Source organism: Diplotaxodon limnothrissa, linkage group LG13 (genome assembly GCF_057381915.1).
Source record: "Diplotaxodon limnothrissa isolate DT_005_m linkage group LG13, D_limnothrissa_male_GT1.1, whole genome shotgun sequence".
Lineage (NCBI taxonomy): Eukaryota > Metazoa > Chordata > Actinopteri > Cichliformes > Cichlidae > Diplotaxodon > Diplotaxodon limnothrissa.
This window is the reverse complement of record NC_140608.1, coordinates 7,482,174-7,498,085: the sequence shown is the minus strand read 5'-3', so window position 1 is coordinate 7,498,085 and position 15,912 is coordinate 7,482,174. Positions and strand designations below refer to the sequence as shown.

Genomic DNA, 15,912 nt, shown 5'->3' with positions numbered 1-15,912 from the left:
GGCTTTTTAAGAAATATAACCTTTATGTAATGGATTTTCAACAGAACTACAACTGCTATAAACATTTGGTTTAGGAAAAAAATTCTTGAGTAGGTCTCACTTTTGAGCCTTTAAAAAATAACAGTTCATTTAGCTGCACTTGGTACAGTGTATTGGGCCAACTGTGCCGGTTCCACCATGGACTGGTAATTGACAACAGGCCAGAGAACTTTCCCAGGACTGAATAATGAATGGACAGGTCTTGATGAGAAAAAGGTTCTGACTCGCATACCCACTGACACAGGCTGCTCACTTCAACTCAGGTGTGTTTATGTGTGTAATTTGACTCCAAACACTTTTGTGACCGGAGACGCTTATCAACCCTGGGCCATGTGGGGAACCGCTCCAGTGCACTGATCCCTTATCTCCAGCTCTGGGAAGCAGTGTGTGAACACAGGGGCGAAACCTGTGAAATGTATACATACCAGGCCCTCTGTAATCATAGGTCAGGATTTGTGATTGGATTTTAAAAAGAACTGTGATGCACAAAGTCCCATGTATGCATGTATATGTTGTTATTGCTTCTGTTTCCAAATTTTTTCAGTTATTGGTATTATTAATTTTTAACAGCTTTATGATAAACTACTTAATATAAAATGTGCTGATTTGGGTCTCTCTGTGGTTCGAAGTTAGCAGATACCACTAAAGATGTGATAAACGTCACATTCCTCTCCGCTGATGTGACAACCACACAATCTTGTGATCTACTTCATTGGTCACAGGCATGGAGAGTCTCCTAGTCACAGAAATGCTTGAGCAATGTGGTATGTTGCGGTGGCATGCCGTAAAGGCTAAGACTATGGCAAATGTAAAGGGAAGTGACAAAAGTAAGAAAATTTGTACTAAAGTGCTCTAACTGAGGCATTTTTTTGCTATGGCAATTAAAAAAAACAAAAAAAACTTTTAAAAAGTCATAAAAGCACAGCTCTGGCTTCCTCTAACAGTCCAGTCCAAAGACATGTTAACTTAAATTAACTTGTGATTCTGTATTGCCCGTACCCCGCCTCCTGGCCTATGGTAGCTGCGATGCCCCCCTCTCCCTGCTCTGATAAGGGCAAGCGGAAAGACGATGGATAAAAGCACATAAGCTGTGAAATGCTACAATAATAACATACCAATGTGTAAGAGCGCTTCCCTACAAATACATATTTTCAATATATGCAATTTCAGTTCATGCTGTTTTGGGTGTTTCTATTGATAATCAATGTTGCCTATGGATACTGTTAACTTATTAATAATAATTTGGACTATAGCTGTAAAAAGAATTAAGTTACTAGCTTTTGTAGCCATCAGTAAAACATAATCATCACATTATTTTGAAATGCGTTTCATGTTGATGTGTTTTTGTGCATGTGACACACTTGATTAAATGTTATGAACAGTGTAGAAGAGCCCCACCCTTCAAGCAGTCTTATTTAGGATGAAGCTTTGTGTTAATTATAGGGCAGATGGAGAGAAAGGATTTAACTGCTGTTTAGACTGTTTGAGCTAATCGGATGTTTGGTGAACATACACAAACAGACTCCTCCAAACAGGCACAGTGCTGCTAACGCAACTCTTTATGTTTGTCCTGCCACTTCACTGTGACCTAGATATAGCATAGGCTTTTATTAAAGGAGGACCGTTTAAACTAAAATTAGGAGACTTTGATTAGTGTGTTTCTGCAAAGTTGAGGTATAATGAAATTCTGAACTCAGATCTCTATCATATAGCTGAATGAAGAGCACAATAATAAGCAATGCCTACAGAAAGAGGACAGAAAATTATGCCAATAGTCGATTTTTCAGAAGTCTGAAAATCTGAAGTCAATATAAAGTGTACTCTAAATAAACTGAGAATGGATGGCACTGTATGTGTTTGTTTAGAACTAGGGTAGCAAGTTCACAAAAGACTCTCTCCTAAACACAAATAGAAAAATGGCACCCTGGGGCGTGTTGGGTTGTTTTCCCAGTTACAAAAAAAGAGGGGGAGATCCAGCTTAGGAAAGTTGTTGCATCTGCTAATGTTCCCAGTTGTCTGTTTGCTTTGGCATTATGTGTGCTTAGGTCAATCAGAAAAGCATCTAAACATTTGTACTGATCCACATTAATGGCATTTGATACCTGTTGTGCAGTTTTTGTCATTTTTAATTCTGTTGTGTTTTGAGTTGTTGATTTTGAGACATTTTGTTCTGTCAGACTGTTTCATTGTCTTCTCTCAGTTTAAACCAGGACTTGTACAAGTATACACTAAACTTTTCCAGCTTTACTCAACTCTCTGTCTGTCATTTATCAACTTGGAGTGTACACATGCTCCACACAGGCAAACATACAGCTATTTGATCAATGATTAGCCTGTAAAGTAATATGTTGGAAGTCAGCAAGATTTGCCCAATCTCCTTTGTGTTTTTCAACCTAATCTGTAAAATCCCAGCCTGCAGGGAGGAATGTTGCTAATGAGGATAAAAGCTTAACATACGTTTACACAATGGACTGGTCAAGCAGCGGTTGCTAGGCTACTGTGGCCAGAAGAATGGCTAGGACTCGGAGGGTCTCAAAGCCCTCGTTTTGTTTTGTTCCGTTCATATTTAATCTCCCAGAGAGCAGCGGTACTCTTTTATTGCCACAAACTAAGGGGGTTTCCCTTGTTACTTCGTTATTTTCCTCCTTGCTCCATCCTCCTCCATCCACTTGCCACTTCTTATTTTTTGTGGCTGCATTTGAGCCAACATTTGTTTTTGTGGTTTTTTTTAATCTTTAAAACATTAGCGTTATAATTTAAGCAGAGAGTTCTTCTTTAGCTTTGTCCATGCTCACATCTGTGTGTACCATAGTTGCCTTTTCATCCACAAAAAAAGAAAATGGGGTTTGTTGTGGTGACATTTATGGAGTTTACTATGAAACAACCCTGCGGCTTGTTATGTGCACTGGAAATTTTCCAGAGTAGCTCTGTGTTGGGCATGCAACTTGCATGTTTAGGGTTTCTAAATGTAATTTGTACTGTATGTCCACTAAACAGACAGGGACTTTTCCTGGCTAAAACAGGGCCTCTGATGGTTTAGCATATATCTATTCAATTCTGGTCAAGAATGCCAAAGTTTTATGAGGATAAGTTTATGGCTAATTTTGGTTGGAATATTTTGCCGTTTTCACCCTTATTGTGCTTACTTTGTTTAGTATTATTCATTAGATTCATCCAGGTCCTCCCTTTTTGTGTTCTAGTCCACTATGACTTGCATAATTTTCCTAAAGTTTGAGCAGGTGGATTCCATAAAGCAGCAAATATGAGCAGGAAGTCACACTGAAACCTGGCCCTGAGCCAGCACGCATAATCATTGGAGTTTCACACATATTTTGGTGCAAGCAGTACTATGCCAGGAATGCATGCTTGAATGCCATTGAAACTGATAGAGTTCATTTGGAGCGTGTGCAACTGCATCCTCCCATCAGTCTCTGCCTTTTGTTAGACTTCAACACACTGTCTCTGTGTTCCCCTCCCTCTCCTTGTTTCTCCACACACTCATCTTCTGTAGATTAGTGAAGACCTGACAGATGCCACAGAAGCGCTGGAGGGATTTCCTTTCAGACCTGTACACTGAAAGTGGCACAGATGTAGCAGGCAGTGAAAAATTTAGAATAGCCAACACCACTGAAGGATAATATTGTGACAGCCACCAGATCTCAGTGCTTAGCCTTGTGCATAACAAGTGACCCTGTTATGTCCAGTGCTGTATGTTGCACACATAAATTATGGGCTTCTCAGCCAGGTTATAACTGGCTGGAAAATGCCTCAACATACATGGATTCAAGTAGAAAATGCAAGTTTTCCAGGCTTAAGAAAGGCAGTAAATAGGCCCTGTAATCATATTGTGAATAATAAATGTATCTGCCATGAATGTGTTTTTGCTGGAGCTAAAAATAGATTTGGAAGAAATTACTGAAGTAGAAAGCAGTGATTCACCTATCAAATATTTTGTACCGAGACTAAGAGGAATGGCTTACCGGCTTGGTGCACTGTTAGCTTTGTTAACTTTGAATAGCCTTTGCTATCATCCCTCGAAATCATCTTACTTCTGTAGGAACAACTTTTTAGACAAAACTTCTTTAAACTCTGTTTTTCTTTACTAGGTCACAATGCAAAGCGAAAACAGGCTTGAAGTAGCTCAGAAACAGTGTCCCTGGAGATAATCTTTTTTTTTTCTTCACTGTATTTTGTGTTATCTTAGTCTACAATTGAATAAGAAGAATATAAGCGAAAAGTTACCAAAGCTTGACTATGTGTTGCAGGGCAACTTTTCTCTGGCTTCCCACAATTACCCCTGGTGACACACAGACAGTTACTGCCTGTATTTTCTCTGACAAGAGAATGGGCAGAGGGGAGAGAGGAGGAGTTGAGATGCTTTCACTGTGTTTTTTATGACCTCTCCCTGACTGCACCTATTGTTGCAGGGCCGGGTGAAAAGGAAAAGGGCCCACAGCTGAGAAGAGCTGCCTTCCAAATCAACCAATCCCCTCCATTTGCCTCTGTAGCTCACTAGCACATTGATAGATGCTAGTGTAGACAAAAAAAAAACTAGCTGCATACTTCAAACATTTGATATGTTTAAATTGGCCTATTTAAAGGTTAATTCAAGCTTTTACAGACCCAAAGGAGGAGAGGAAGAGGATAGACAAAGAGCAACTGGCCCAGGGAGATGTGACCATGATAGATGGATTTAACCAGCCATTAGCCCTGATCCTTTTCCCATCGACCAGAATGCCTGGGGGCACTCTCCTTTCCACCAGTATAGACAGACCAGTCACTGAATATTTAGCAGCCTTGTTTCTGCTTACTACAGGAAACTCCCTTGCGCTCATGCTTAGTCAGTTGGCACGGTTACGAAAATACTGCCACATCAAGTTAGGAGACCACGCTTTAAACTCTGTAAATATTTTTACTGGCGCATCGGTATATGATTTCTGTTTAATAGCACCTCTAAATAGTAATATGTTACTGAATAACATGAGTTAACTTTAGAATGATCATGCAACTACGGCTTTTTGTAGTGTTTTTTTTTAAAATCTAGGTTTTGATTGTATTTTTTTTCTGGAAGTTAAAGAGTGCTTTTCTACTTTACTATGTGTTCATATATAGGACTTTTTATAGCCATGGATGACACTAAGTCTCATTATTCAGATAAATGCCATAGAAATATTACCTTAAATGCATTAAAAACACTAAGCACTAAGCTGCACCATCTCCCAAAACCGTTTATTTTCATGTATAACAAATTTGTTGCCATTGCAAGTGTTTTAGGGGTTTTTCAGTTCATTAGAGGTCCGAAAAGTGTACAGTTTTGTTTTTTTTTACCTTGAGGGGGAGAAAGCAATGAGAAGAAGCGTGGGATCTGCTTTGAACATAGGAGCTCTGCTTCTGATCTTCCCACTGTTCCAGTATGAAAGATGGGTCTGCCTCAAGATCCACTGTTGGGAAGGGAAATTAAATGGGGGGCTGGACTGAGGGTGGGGTCTGCCTTGGAGGCATATTCATCTCCAGTTGCGCTGAGGTGTTGTCTGTTTCAAAACATTTTCTTTTCAAAAGAGTGAGAAAAAAAGCCATAGACGAAGCAAACATACATTCTGAAATATAACCTTTGAAAAAGACGTCTTTAGCACAGACTACAAACTATTACAGGACCCTTGCAATGCTGATAACAGGTTCATATTATAAAATTGTATACACTGCCAATTGTTGTTCAGGGAAATAAAAAGGACAGTATCTAATCAATTGTTTTTATTACACTGTGGCCAGTTGCGTGTTACACCCAACTGTAATGATGATATGATTACAGATTACACACAGCAGCATTTCCAGATTTCTCCAATACTTTGTTACCTTTGGGGAAAGAGGTAATAATATTTGAAAAGTGCACACCCCCTGTTAAATAGGTCTACCTTTCTACATTTTCATTAAGCGATGTTTACAGGCTTGATTTAAATCAGAAAATTCAAATGATACATTTTTAGTGCTGTTTATATTTCTGTAATAAAACAGACAAGTGAACAGAACAAGTTAGGATATTTTGTTTAAAGAAATCACCCTAGTATGCTTGTAAAGCCTTCTATTTCTCCTGGCATCTATGTCTTTGAGCATGTGCAGTTTAGCGTTTCCACTGAACTGACCTGTGAACTGTGAACAATGCAGTTTAATAATTTGGTTTCCATTACTGCTAGTACCTACAGACCTTAGTTGGTCTGTAGGTACTAAATTGACCAATTTTTTTTAATTTTTAATTTTTTTTGTATTAGAGCAGATGTAAGGGCTTTACATGTATTAACATTACACTTGCATCCAAAAATATGTTTCAAGTAAAAGGCTGGTTTGGCCTGGGGTTTGACTTTAAGTGGGATCCTTACAAGAAATCTACTCAAGTAGCTTTTTATTCCTTTGAATTGCATGTCCTCAACGTTGTTTAAAAATAAATTTAGCATCAAAGTCTCAAACCAATGCAGTGTTTTTAGTAGGGCTGTGCTATACCACATCATCTGCAATAATAATTTCAATGTTTTCAAAAAGTAGAGCAGATTTTCTTGAAATATTGTTATATATTTTTACTTTAGAATATGGTGAAGAGATCATAAGAGGTGGACTTCAATCAAAGATTGGTGATATGTGTTGCAGGTGAGCCATTAGTCATACAAAGTCATGTAGGCTTGTCCTTACCCATTTATCTCACCATTACTAATTTTACTAACAAATAAAGTGTCATCTCATGACTTCACAGGATAAGTTAGTACTATCCACATACCATAAGGCACACTGTGTGGCCCAAACACAGTAGTTTTACTGCTGTTCAGGGTAGTGTATTTCTCGCTTCCAGTACGAAGTGAAAGAATGTAGACCAATACAGGGATGGGCATTTCAAGCGAAAATTCTATACGACTTTCTTGGAAGAGAATCCCAAACGAGAACCTCTCTCAAGTGACAATGTGTAGTTGTTTCAGACTTGAGTCATACTAGCTGGTGCAGTTTTTTTACGTTTGTTTTTGAAGGAATTCCACATGAAACTTTGACAGCTGTCACACATGCTTTACCCGTCTAACACCTGAAAGTTAGCAACATGTTCAGCACAATCCTATTACAGAACAGAAGAAGGCAAGTATAGCTGTAGTCTAATCGGGTGTCACAAAGTGCACAAATATACAGCTTGCTTCAATAATTAGTTTAAAGACACATTTCACTTTTCACATACATGTTTGCAGACTAATGCATGTCCCACATATTATTTTGCTTCAGTAATAAAGAGATGCCCCAAAATATGTTTATATGAAAATATACCTTTGCTTCATAAGGACATGCGAGCATCAGTTTTTAATCACTCCTTAGGTAAAGCAGCTAAGGTTTACATAACGTATGTTGAACATTAGTAGAGCTTTAAAAATTTCCTATAAAGAAGTTTGAGTTAACAGAGTGCCTGCAAATGTGTGCTACTTTAACATGGTAATGGTAATGCCAGTTCTTCACGAACTTTACTCAAGTTCTTCAAAAAAGTTGAAATGAAACAAAATAATAGGAAAATTGTAATAGAAGGTTTCCTGAAGTTGAATTCGCAGTATTGCATTTGTGTAGATCAGGGGTGCCAAACTCCAGGCCTCAAGGGCTGGTGTCCTGCAGGTTTCGATATCACCCTGGGTCACCTTAATCAAATGATTAGTAATTACCAGGCCTCTGGAGAACTTCAAGACATGTTGAGGAGGTAATTTAGGCAATTAAATCAGTTGTGTTGGATCAAGGACACATCTAAAACTTGCAGGACACCGGCCCCTGAGGCCTGGAGTAGGACCCTCCTGGTGTAGATCATAATTTCCCTTCACTACAAAGTAGCTTCTTATTTATTATTGGTTCTGTGGTTTCCAGGAAAGGGGCTAAGCTAAAGAACCTAGAACAGCACCAACACAATTAAGGATAGCCCACAGAGCAGTTGTTGTTTAACAGCTACAACATGTAGCTCTGCAAAGCACCAACACAGTTATTCTGGTCCCATGCTTTCCAGGGCTGTTATATTCAAACCTTTTGTTCAAATGTGTAGCCAAAATTCTATAAATTTGTCTTCATTTTTATTGATTCCACTTTATGCTTGGTTAGAAGTATACATTAGAATAATGGTTCACTTATAGTAGTGCTTTACATCTGTGCACTGTAACATGTGCCTCCTCAGACCTGATGTAAAACTGGTACTAAAATGTCACATAAGCACAAGGTTAATAAAACAAACTATAACTAGCATGTTTATTTTGCTAATGAAATGGCTTGTATTCTTTCAGTGTAATGAGCAGTTTAAGTAATTTTTATAGTCTGTACATCTACATACAGGCTATGATTTTCAGATCTTTCTCCCTTTTAGTAAAAGCAGTTGGTAAACATTTATTAGTTCCAAGTCTGAACAATTCATACACACAAGGCCTGACTAAAATGAATACATAATCACCCACTATGATGGGTGCATAAATTACACCAGGTTAGCTACAATTTGTGTTTCTGATAATAGCTGAGCTGCTAATAGGCTGACTGGCTGGGGGGTTTTACCATAACGTCAGCATGGAGTCATGTAGACAGGAGTTAGGTCTTTTATCAGATATTTCTAGAGGGCTGACACTGAAGGATCATGGAGCTACAAAGAAAGTATTTGGCATGATATTCTATAGTCCAATCAGAGTAGAAGGTTTTATCCCAAAGCCACTGCTTTCCCAGGCTGTGTAACTAACCCACCATAAGTCATTATAAACCTACAGAGTCTGCTGGGAGGAATCTATGGAATCACTCAGAGAGGAGTTGACAACAGGAAGTAGTAGTAGTATCATTGGTGTTGTGAAACCCGTTTGTAATGGAATTCCCATTGTTGTAGCCTGGGTAGAGGATCCCCTCTGTGCCTCAGGCTAGTAATGGTACCAATACACTATTAGTGGGAACCCAATGAGTCTCGTTACAGTTAAATTGCTGCAAAATCATTTATGCTGGCTGAAAATACTTGTGCATGCCAAAAATATTTTAACCATATCTCTGTAACTTCCTTCAATGAATTTAAAGAAAATAGATCCTAACCATTTGTTTTTGATAGGAAGTATTCTACAAGTAGGAATTGGCCCATTTGTTCCTTAAGTTAAACAGTGAATTGATTTCTTTCCCCTGAGTCTTACTTTAAGTGTTTGTGTAAACTGTTAGGGGAATAGCAACTCTAAAACCAAGATTTGAAACTAGAGCTGCAAACTATGCATGGCCATTTGAAGCAAAGATACTATTTGGCTATTCTTCAAAGGTTTCACTCCTAAAAGACTCTCAAATGACAGTGCATAGTCGAAGCAGACATGTGACATGCTGGACCTTATTTTCTTTGTTTGTTTATGTTGAAGGTGTTCCACAAAAGACTTTGATGGCTGACCAATCCAGTTTGTACTACATGAAGGGCAACAAAAGAAATTCATTTATAGTTCAATCCAAGTTCTTTTTTTTTTTCTTTTTTTTTTTTTTTAACAGTGCATTTTCATGCAGCGTGCATCCAGTTAGGTGGACTGATGCAAATTTCACCCAGGTAATGTGAATAGAGGCAAGTTTTTGATTATGTAAGTTAAAATATTTAAACTGGGATGAAAAATTCGCTTCATTCTACATCACAAAAACCCTGGCATTTTCCCATAGATTGGATTGCTGCTGATGCCAGCAATAATCAGAAGTGGAGGTTAAGCCTATTGACATCATTTGAGGGCAGGTGGAGCTGTCTGGTTGAACTTATCTTTTATACAGAGATTTAAAAAAAGAAAAAAAGGAAAGTTTTGGAAAAAATTAATCACACCTTCATCTTAAGTTTTTAAAATGTCTTATTGTATCGATTGCCATCGTGCATGCATAAACGCAAGCATTGTTAAGTGTACCTTAGCTTCATGTTTGGTGTGAACAGACCATAATAAGGAAATTATGCTTCATTTATTTATTTATTTTTAACCAAGTGTACAGTTGGTTAACCCCAGAATGACCTTATTTGTATATGTGACTTTGTTCATACTATTTATTTATTTATTTATGTCTGGGATCATTCGTGACCTTGGAAACAGCTTTTTCTTTTTATATGCTTTGATTTTATTTTTATTTGTTGGTAAACATTCTTTAATATGACATCTAATTTGTTGCGATTTTCAGGTTTTTCAGTAGTATAAATATTGAAAATATTGTTTCCACAAAAAATACGAATGTAACATATTTACCAGTTTGTTTAGGTTTCCTTTTAAGCACAACTGTGGTAATAACAGGCACGGCTTTGTAACGGGCCATTGTCACCATGGAAACGGGAGCAGGATGATGACGCTGGCACAGTTAACGTGAAGCTGTTTGTTTACACACCACGAAGAGCAAAGAGGCGGAGCTGTTCTCGAGATGCTGAGCTCAGGTTTATTGAAAGAAAACATGTTTCTAGTTTCCAAAACAGCATTGCTGTTCCTGTGATTGCCATTAAAACCTTTACTGGGAATAAGCAAGTGGGAGGTCTTTATCAAAGCACCTGATCAACAAACTCTGTAGCTGCTCTGATCACCACCATTTGTTTTATGTGAAACAGTGAAAAGTCTGAAGTAAGCCTCTAGAAGTTTTATTAAAATATGCAGATTGACTGTTCACTTAGTCTGATTCCATGTTTAAATTATACTGCTTGCTGAAAGCTAACGGCAGCTGTCCTCTTTTACATGGAAGCAAACAGGGGTGAGTCTAAAGAGAAGTGTGTACTAGACCATATTTATTTCAAGGTTTTCATAACATTTTTCAGATTCAAAGTGAAATAATATATTACTGTGTCAATGAAATTGCATTAACATTTAAAAATATATATAAAAAATTTTTTTTCACAAGCTAATAACAACGTGCATGGGCCAGTAAAACTCTGACCCTCTGACCTGAGGGATTTGAGGTTGGATATTGAATTATTGTTAATATTAATTAACATCTACTGTTACGTCCCGGTCTAGGGGTACAGGAGTGCAACAAAAGGGTTAAAAGGAAGGTGACCCTGTGACCCTGGTCCCCAAAGCCATACCTAGAAGCCAATTTACAAGTTAAGGTGTTACCAAACTGAACGCTTAAACTCCGGGGTGAACAAAGGCTGAAATAACAAACAAAACAAGTTATTCCAAAAAGGGAGGTGCTACCTAAACCCTGGGTGAAACAAATATCAAACAAAAGATAAGTGCTACCCCCAACTCCCTAATTCAATTCAATTTTATTTTATTTACAGCAACAGTCACCTCAAGGCACTTTATATTGTAAGGTAGACCCTTTGAATAAATGAGAAAAAAGTACAGAAAATAATAAGGCAGTTCACCCCTCTACCTCAGTGCCTATTTACAAGTGAAAAGTATCTACACACTATATACAAGGCTTAGCAATTCTTGATCATGGAACCAATCAGCAGCTGCCAGCTCTGCAATTAGGAACGATCTGCAGAGACTCTTATATATCATCATAACAGCTTGTTTTAATGCATCACAAAAATTTTGCATCGCCAGCCAAACTTCAGATACTTCTGATATGCTCGCTTCTCTTCATTGCAGCCACCACATTCTTCTTTAAAGACTTACAGACACAAACTCACTCACTCGCACATTTTAACACACAGAAACAGATGTACAAAAACGTATAAAGCCTTCCAAGAAGACAGAGTAAAGAATACTTTTTCATTACAGCTTAAAGCAAAAAAATTGCATTTTCTAAAATAGAAACCAATGAGCAATTCATTTTAAACGACTTGTATTTGTTCCCCTTTAAATATTTGTTATTATTATATAACAAAGAAAATGTGTTACATATTATCTAAATGTGTTCTGTAATGTACTCCTCTGCATAAAAATGCTTAATCTGAATTTTTTGGGGGTTTGTTTATTCACTTATTTTACATATGAATATTTTAAAATATCACTCAGAGAAAAAGGAAATAGTCTAAGTGTTTACAAAAAGAGAGCTGTAGAGCTATAAAAAAGGACATTGTATCTTTTACCAACTAAAATTGTATGGTCACTTGAGTTTTCCCGAGGTCTCTAAACTTGTTTCTATTATCTGTTCTCCATCTAGTCCTTTCCACTGCTCCTACATCTTTCAGCAAATCTGGTCCAAGTTTGACACATTTACTGTGTCAAACTGAATATCTGTGTACTTTATCAGTTAACTGTGCTACTTGTATTACTTGAGCCTGAGATTTTAATAAAATTTGATTAGTAGTGTAATATAGGCATGCAGAAAGGATTTATGTATAGGTTTGTGTGCATGTGTGTTTGTGTTGACTTGTTTAAACATCTTTATGAGGACCAAACATTAGAAGCCCACTGTACTTGCAGGGACCAGCAGTCAGTTGTGGGGACTAAATGCTGGTCCTCACGAATTTGAAGGCACTTTTGAGGCTAAGAATTTGGTTTTAGAGTTAAGGTTACAATTAGGTTGTGGTTAGGTTTAGGGTTAGGGTTAGGAGTATGCACTGATTCCTAGTGGTTAAGGTTAGGATAAGGTTAAGCATTATGTCAATTTGATGTCCTCACTAAGGTGTGAAAGCGAGTGTGTGTGTGTGTGTGTGTTTATTGGCAAGTCTTGGTTGTGTAGTCGTGTGGGAGTAAGTCCAAGGTCATCGAGTGATAACAGCACAATGGTGCAACTGAGTGCCGACAAACATTACAAAGCCTTGGTTTACAAAAAAAATGCTGTTAACAAAGAGTCTTTAGACTAAATAACGTTTTTAAGTTTACATTTAGTTACAGTCCGTCAAGGCACACAAATGCCTTATTACCTTGAACACTTCCACTATCTATCTTTATCATGACGTTGTTTCTCCCTTGGAAATATTCCCACAGAGTGTAAGTGGCAGCAACGTTCCATCCATCCACGGAGATATCAGGCTGTTTTTCTTAACAATAAACTCTCAACACTGATTGCCTCTGTCAAACCAACCAAAGGGGCATTTAGACTCTCGAGTTATTGCTAGCCTTTTGTTTGTTCTGTAGAATCAACACAGCTGATAGGACATGTTCAAATTGACCTGTAGTGTAAATAATGAAATCGAGCAGCTTTTAATGTGAGGAGATCTTGGCAAAAACACATTTTGTACATGATACAAAGAGAATCAAAGGATCAAAGACTTCATTTTGGCTACACCAGTTCATGGAAAAAGAGGCTTCATGTTATCAGAGGTATAATATTAGTTTTATTCTTGTTGAAATAAAACATTTAACATTAGAAGAAATGTGGCACAGGTTGAGAAAGCCCAAATGCTGGTTTGGTCTGCACATACACATTTGTTTTGGAAAACAAAGCTTTTTACGTGCACCGTTGCATTTTGTCCACATGTAAACAGCTTTATGCTAAAAATCAAGCTTTGAAAAAGTACTCTCAATGTGATCATTTTCAAAAACTGCATGTGCATTCATGTTTGGACAGGGATTACAGAGATTATGTGTTGCAACATCAGAGGTGTGTGTCTTTATCTCCATTGTTAACATCAGACTGGACTACGTGTTATTGTTTATAGGCTTCTGACATTTTTGTATGGTTAGGGTTACATTGCTTTGACATGCTCAAAGCAACAGTGGTTTTTACGTTTTCACATGGACGATGGTGTTCATTAAAACGGTGCTTGTGAGGGAAAGGATTAAAAAACAAAAGCAGAATATTCTTGTTTTGAAAAATACCGTGTACAAGTGCATTTTCACATCTATATGTCATTTACTTCAGTCCATATCAGTTGATGAGCCTGATAGCTGAAACTTATAGTTGTTCCTTTTACACACAGAAAAAAAACACATTCTTGCAATGTGTCACTAGAAACCATGTGAGAACTTTTTGTCTACCGATTAGGCAAATGTGTCTGGGTGGGAGCAACAAAAGTAACTAAAGGTGCTGTGTTCTGGCATGTTGGAACAAGGGAAACAAGGGATTTACATTACATTTAAGGGCTAGTTGCTAGCCTGTACTGACAATTTGTGTACACTGAACATCTGTGGTACCCTGCCACAATCCAAACTGCAAAACTTACTTGACTATGGAAAAGCATTTCGCTCAAATTTGCAGCATACACCAAGTAGTTGGTTCGTATTATGTTTACACCATAAACAAACAGCTCTGGAGTTTGGAAGTGGACCAAGACCACCTCCTCCAAAGGGTCTCAGGGCAGTTGTTTTTGTTCGCACCCAAGCAAAATTACAGTGTTCACCCCTGCATCCCTGATTGTGTAGTTTTAAAGTGATTTAAATGGACTAAACACCAGAGACCCAAAGTTGTTTTCATAAGCTCTGTGCTCCCTTTTTCATTTAGTTGTTATTTACGGTTTGTTTATTATTCTGGTTTGTTTATTTATTCATATGCTTTTCATCATGTTATTTCACCCTGAGTGTCTATTAAGTTTTAGTAAACAAGACATTTGAAGATGAGGCTGCAATTTTAAGTATTTTCTGTAGGTATTTGTAAAGATGTGATTAAGAATATCCAGTTGTGCCCCAGATTGCAAAAAAAATCCTAAATCCAGATCTATATCTGGATGTGATTTCTTGTAAGATGGGCAAAGCCCTATCTTTGGTAACAATTTAATGCAAATGCAAATCAAACCAATCTCCCTTTGGTGGTAACTATTAGCAAATTATAGTCTATGAATACTGCAGCCCTTCATTTTACACCCACTTTCTTAGTGAACCACAGGTAACTGATATCATGAAGTGCATGCAATTTGACAGCTAAGCAACCAGAGGAGGCGGACAGGCTATGGAAAAACCTGCTGCTTTCAAGAATATTTAGGCCGTGTTTTTAGTCCATTTGCCCAGTACTTTATTCCTGATGCACACACAACACGTTCAGTGTGTGTAAACTGTATGTGTGTTTGTGTACGTCTTCAACTTGTGAATTTATTTATTTTATCCAGATCATGATGAACACTAAGGGTTTTGACTTCACACATTTTAGTTTGTGACTTCACTGTGGCAGCGCTCTCAGACCTGGTGTAGTGTTACCAGCAGGTTTGAGGGGTTCTTGCTCTCTTTAATGTGTTGAGCAGTTTTAGGACCCGAGGACAGGTGCTTTGTGGCACTGTCAGCCTTCTGTTTCTACAGTTATGAATGACCAGCATACTGCTGTTGGCCCTTTTTAAATATCTGCTATCATCTCCTCACCTGGACGGTCGCCCTTTTCTCTGTCGCTCACTCTTTGTATATCCCCCTTTCTTACATTTCACCTTTATTCTCCATCCCCTTCACATCTGTCACTTTCATCCCAGTCCCGTCTTTTCCTTTTTCCTTTTATCTCAGTTACACTGCTTTTTTTTTTTTTTTTCTCGAGCATTTTTTTTATCCTATGGTTTTTGTGCATCGATCTACCTAAAGTAAATTATTTTTCCTTTTCAGTTTTATTACTTGAAAAAATTGAGAATGATGACATTGGGAGAAAGACCTTGAAGATCACAGATTTTGGCTTAGCCAGGGAATGGCACAAAACCACAAAAATGTCAGCAGCAGGCACCTACTCCTGGATGGCACCAGAGGTCATTAAGTCATCTCTCTTCTCCAAAGGCAGTGACGTCTGGAGGTATAATGGATGATAATGACACATGAGGCCTTGACATTAGATTTAAATACTTACCTTTTTTTCATTTGTCTGTCATTGTTCTTTAAATTTATTTATCATTAGTTTACTTTGGGGTTTTTTTTTTTTCTTTTCAGCTATGGTGTCTTGCTGTGGGAGCTGTTAACAGGGGAGGTGCCGTACCGTGGAATAGACGGCCTTGCTGTTGCTTACGGCGTGGCAGTTAATAAGTTAACCCTACCAATCCCTTCCACTTGCCCCGAACCCTTCGCTAAGCTCATGGAAGGTAAGTATGAGCAAATATCAGTGGAGCTGAAGCTG

At 37.9% G+C, this 15,912-nt stretch overlaps 1 protein-coding gene across 4 annotated transcripts in view; it reads left to right on the top strand.

Annotated features, from left to right (window-relative positions):
- The window catches only part of map3k21 (mitogen-activated protein kinase kinase kinase 21), a 30,252-nt gene that overhangs the window by 2,425 nt on the left and 11,915 nt on the right, over nucleotides 1–15,912 (top strand). For all 4 annotated transcript variants that reach the window (XM_085369729.1, XM_085369727.1, XM_085369731.1 and 1 more), the window contains exons 2-3: nucleotides 15,414–15,594; nucleotides 15,729–15,877. In XM_085369729.1, the coding sequence (XP_085225855.1) occupies nucleotides 15,414–15,594; nucleotides 15,729–15,877 (330 nt within the window). The remainder of the gene's footprint in view (nucleotides 1–15,413; nucleotides 15,595–15,728; nucleotides 15,878–15,912) is intronic.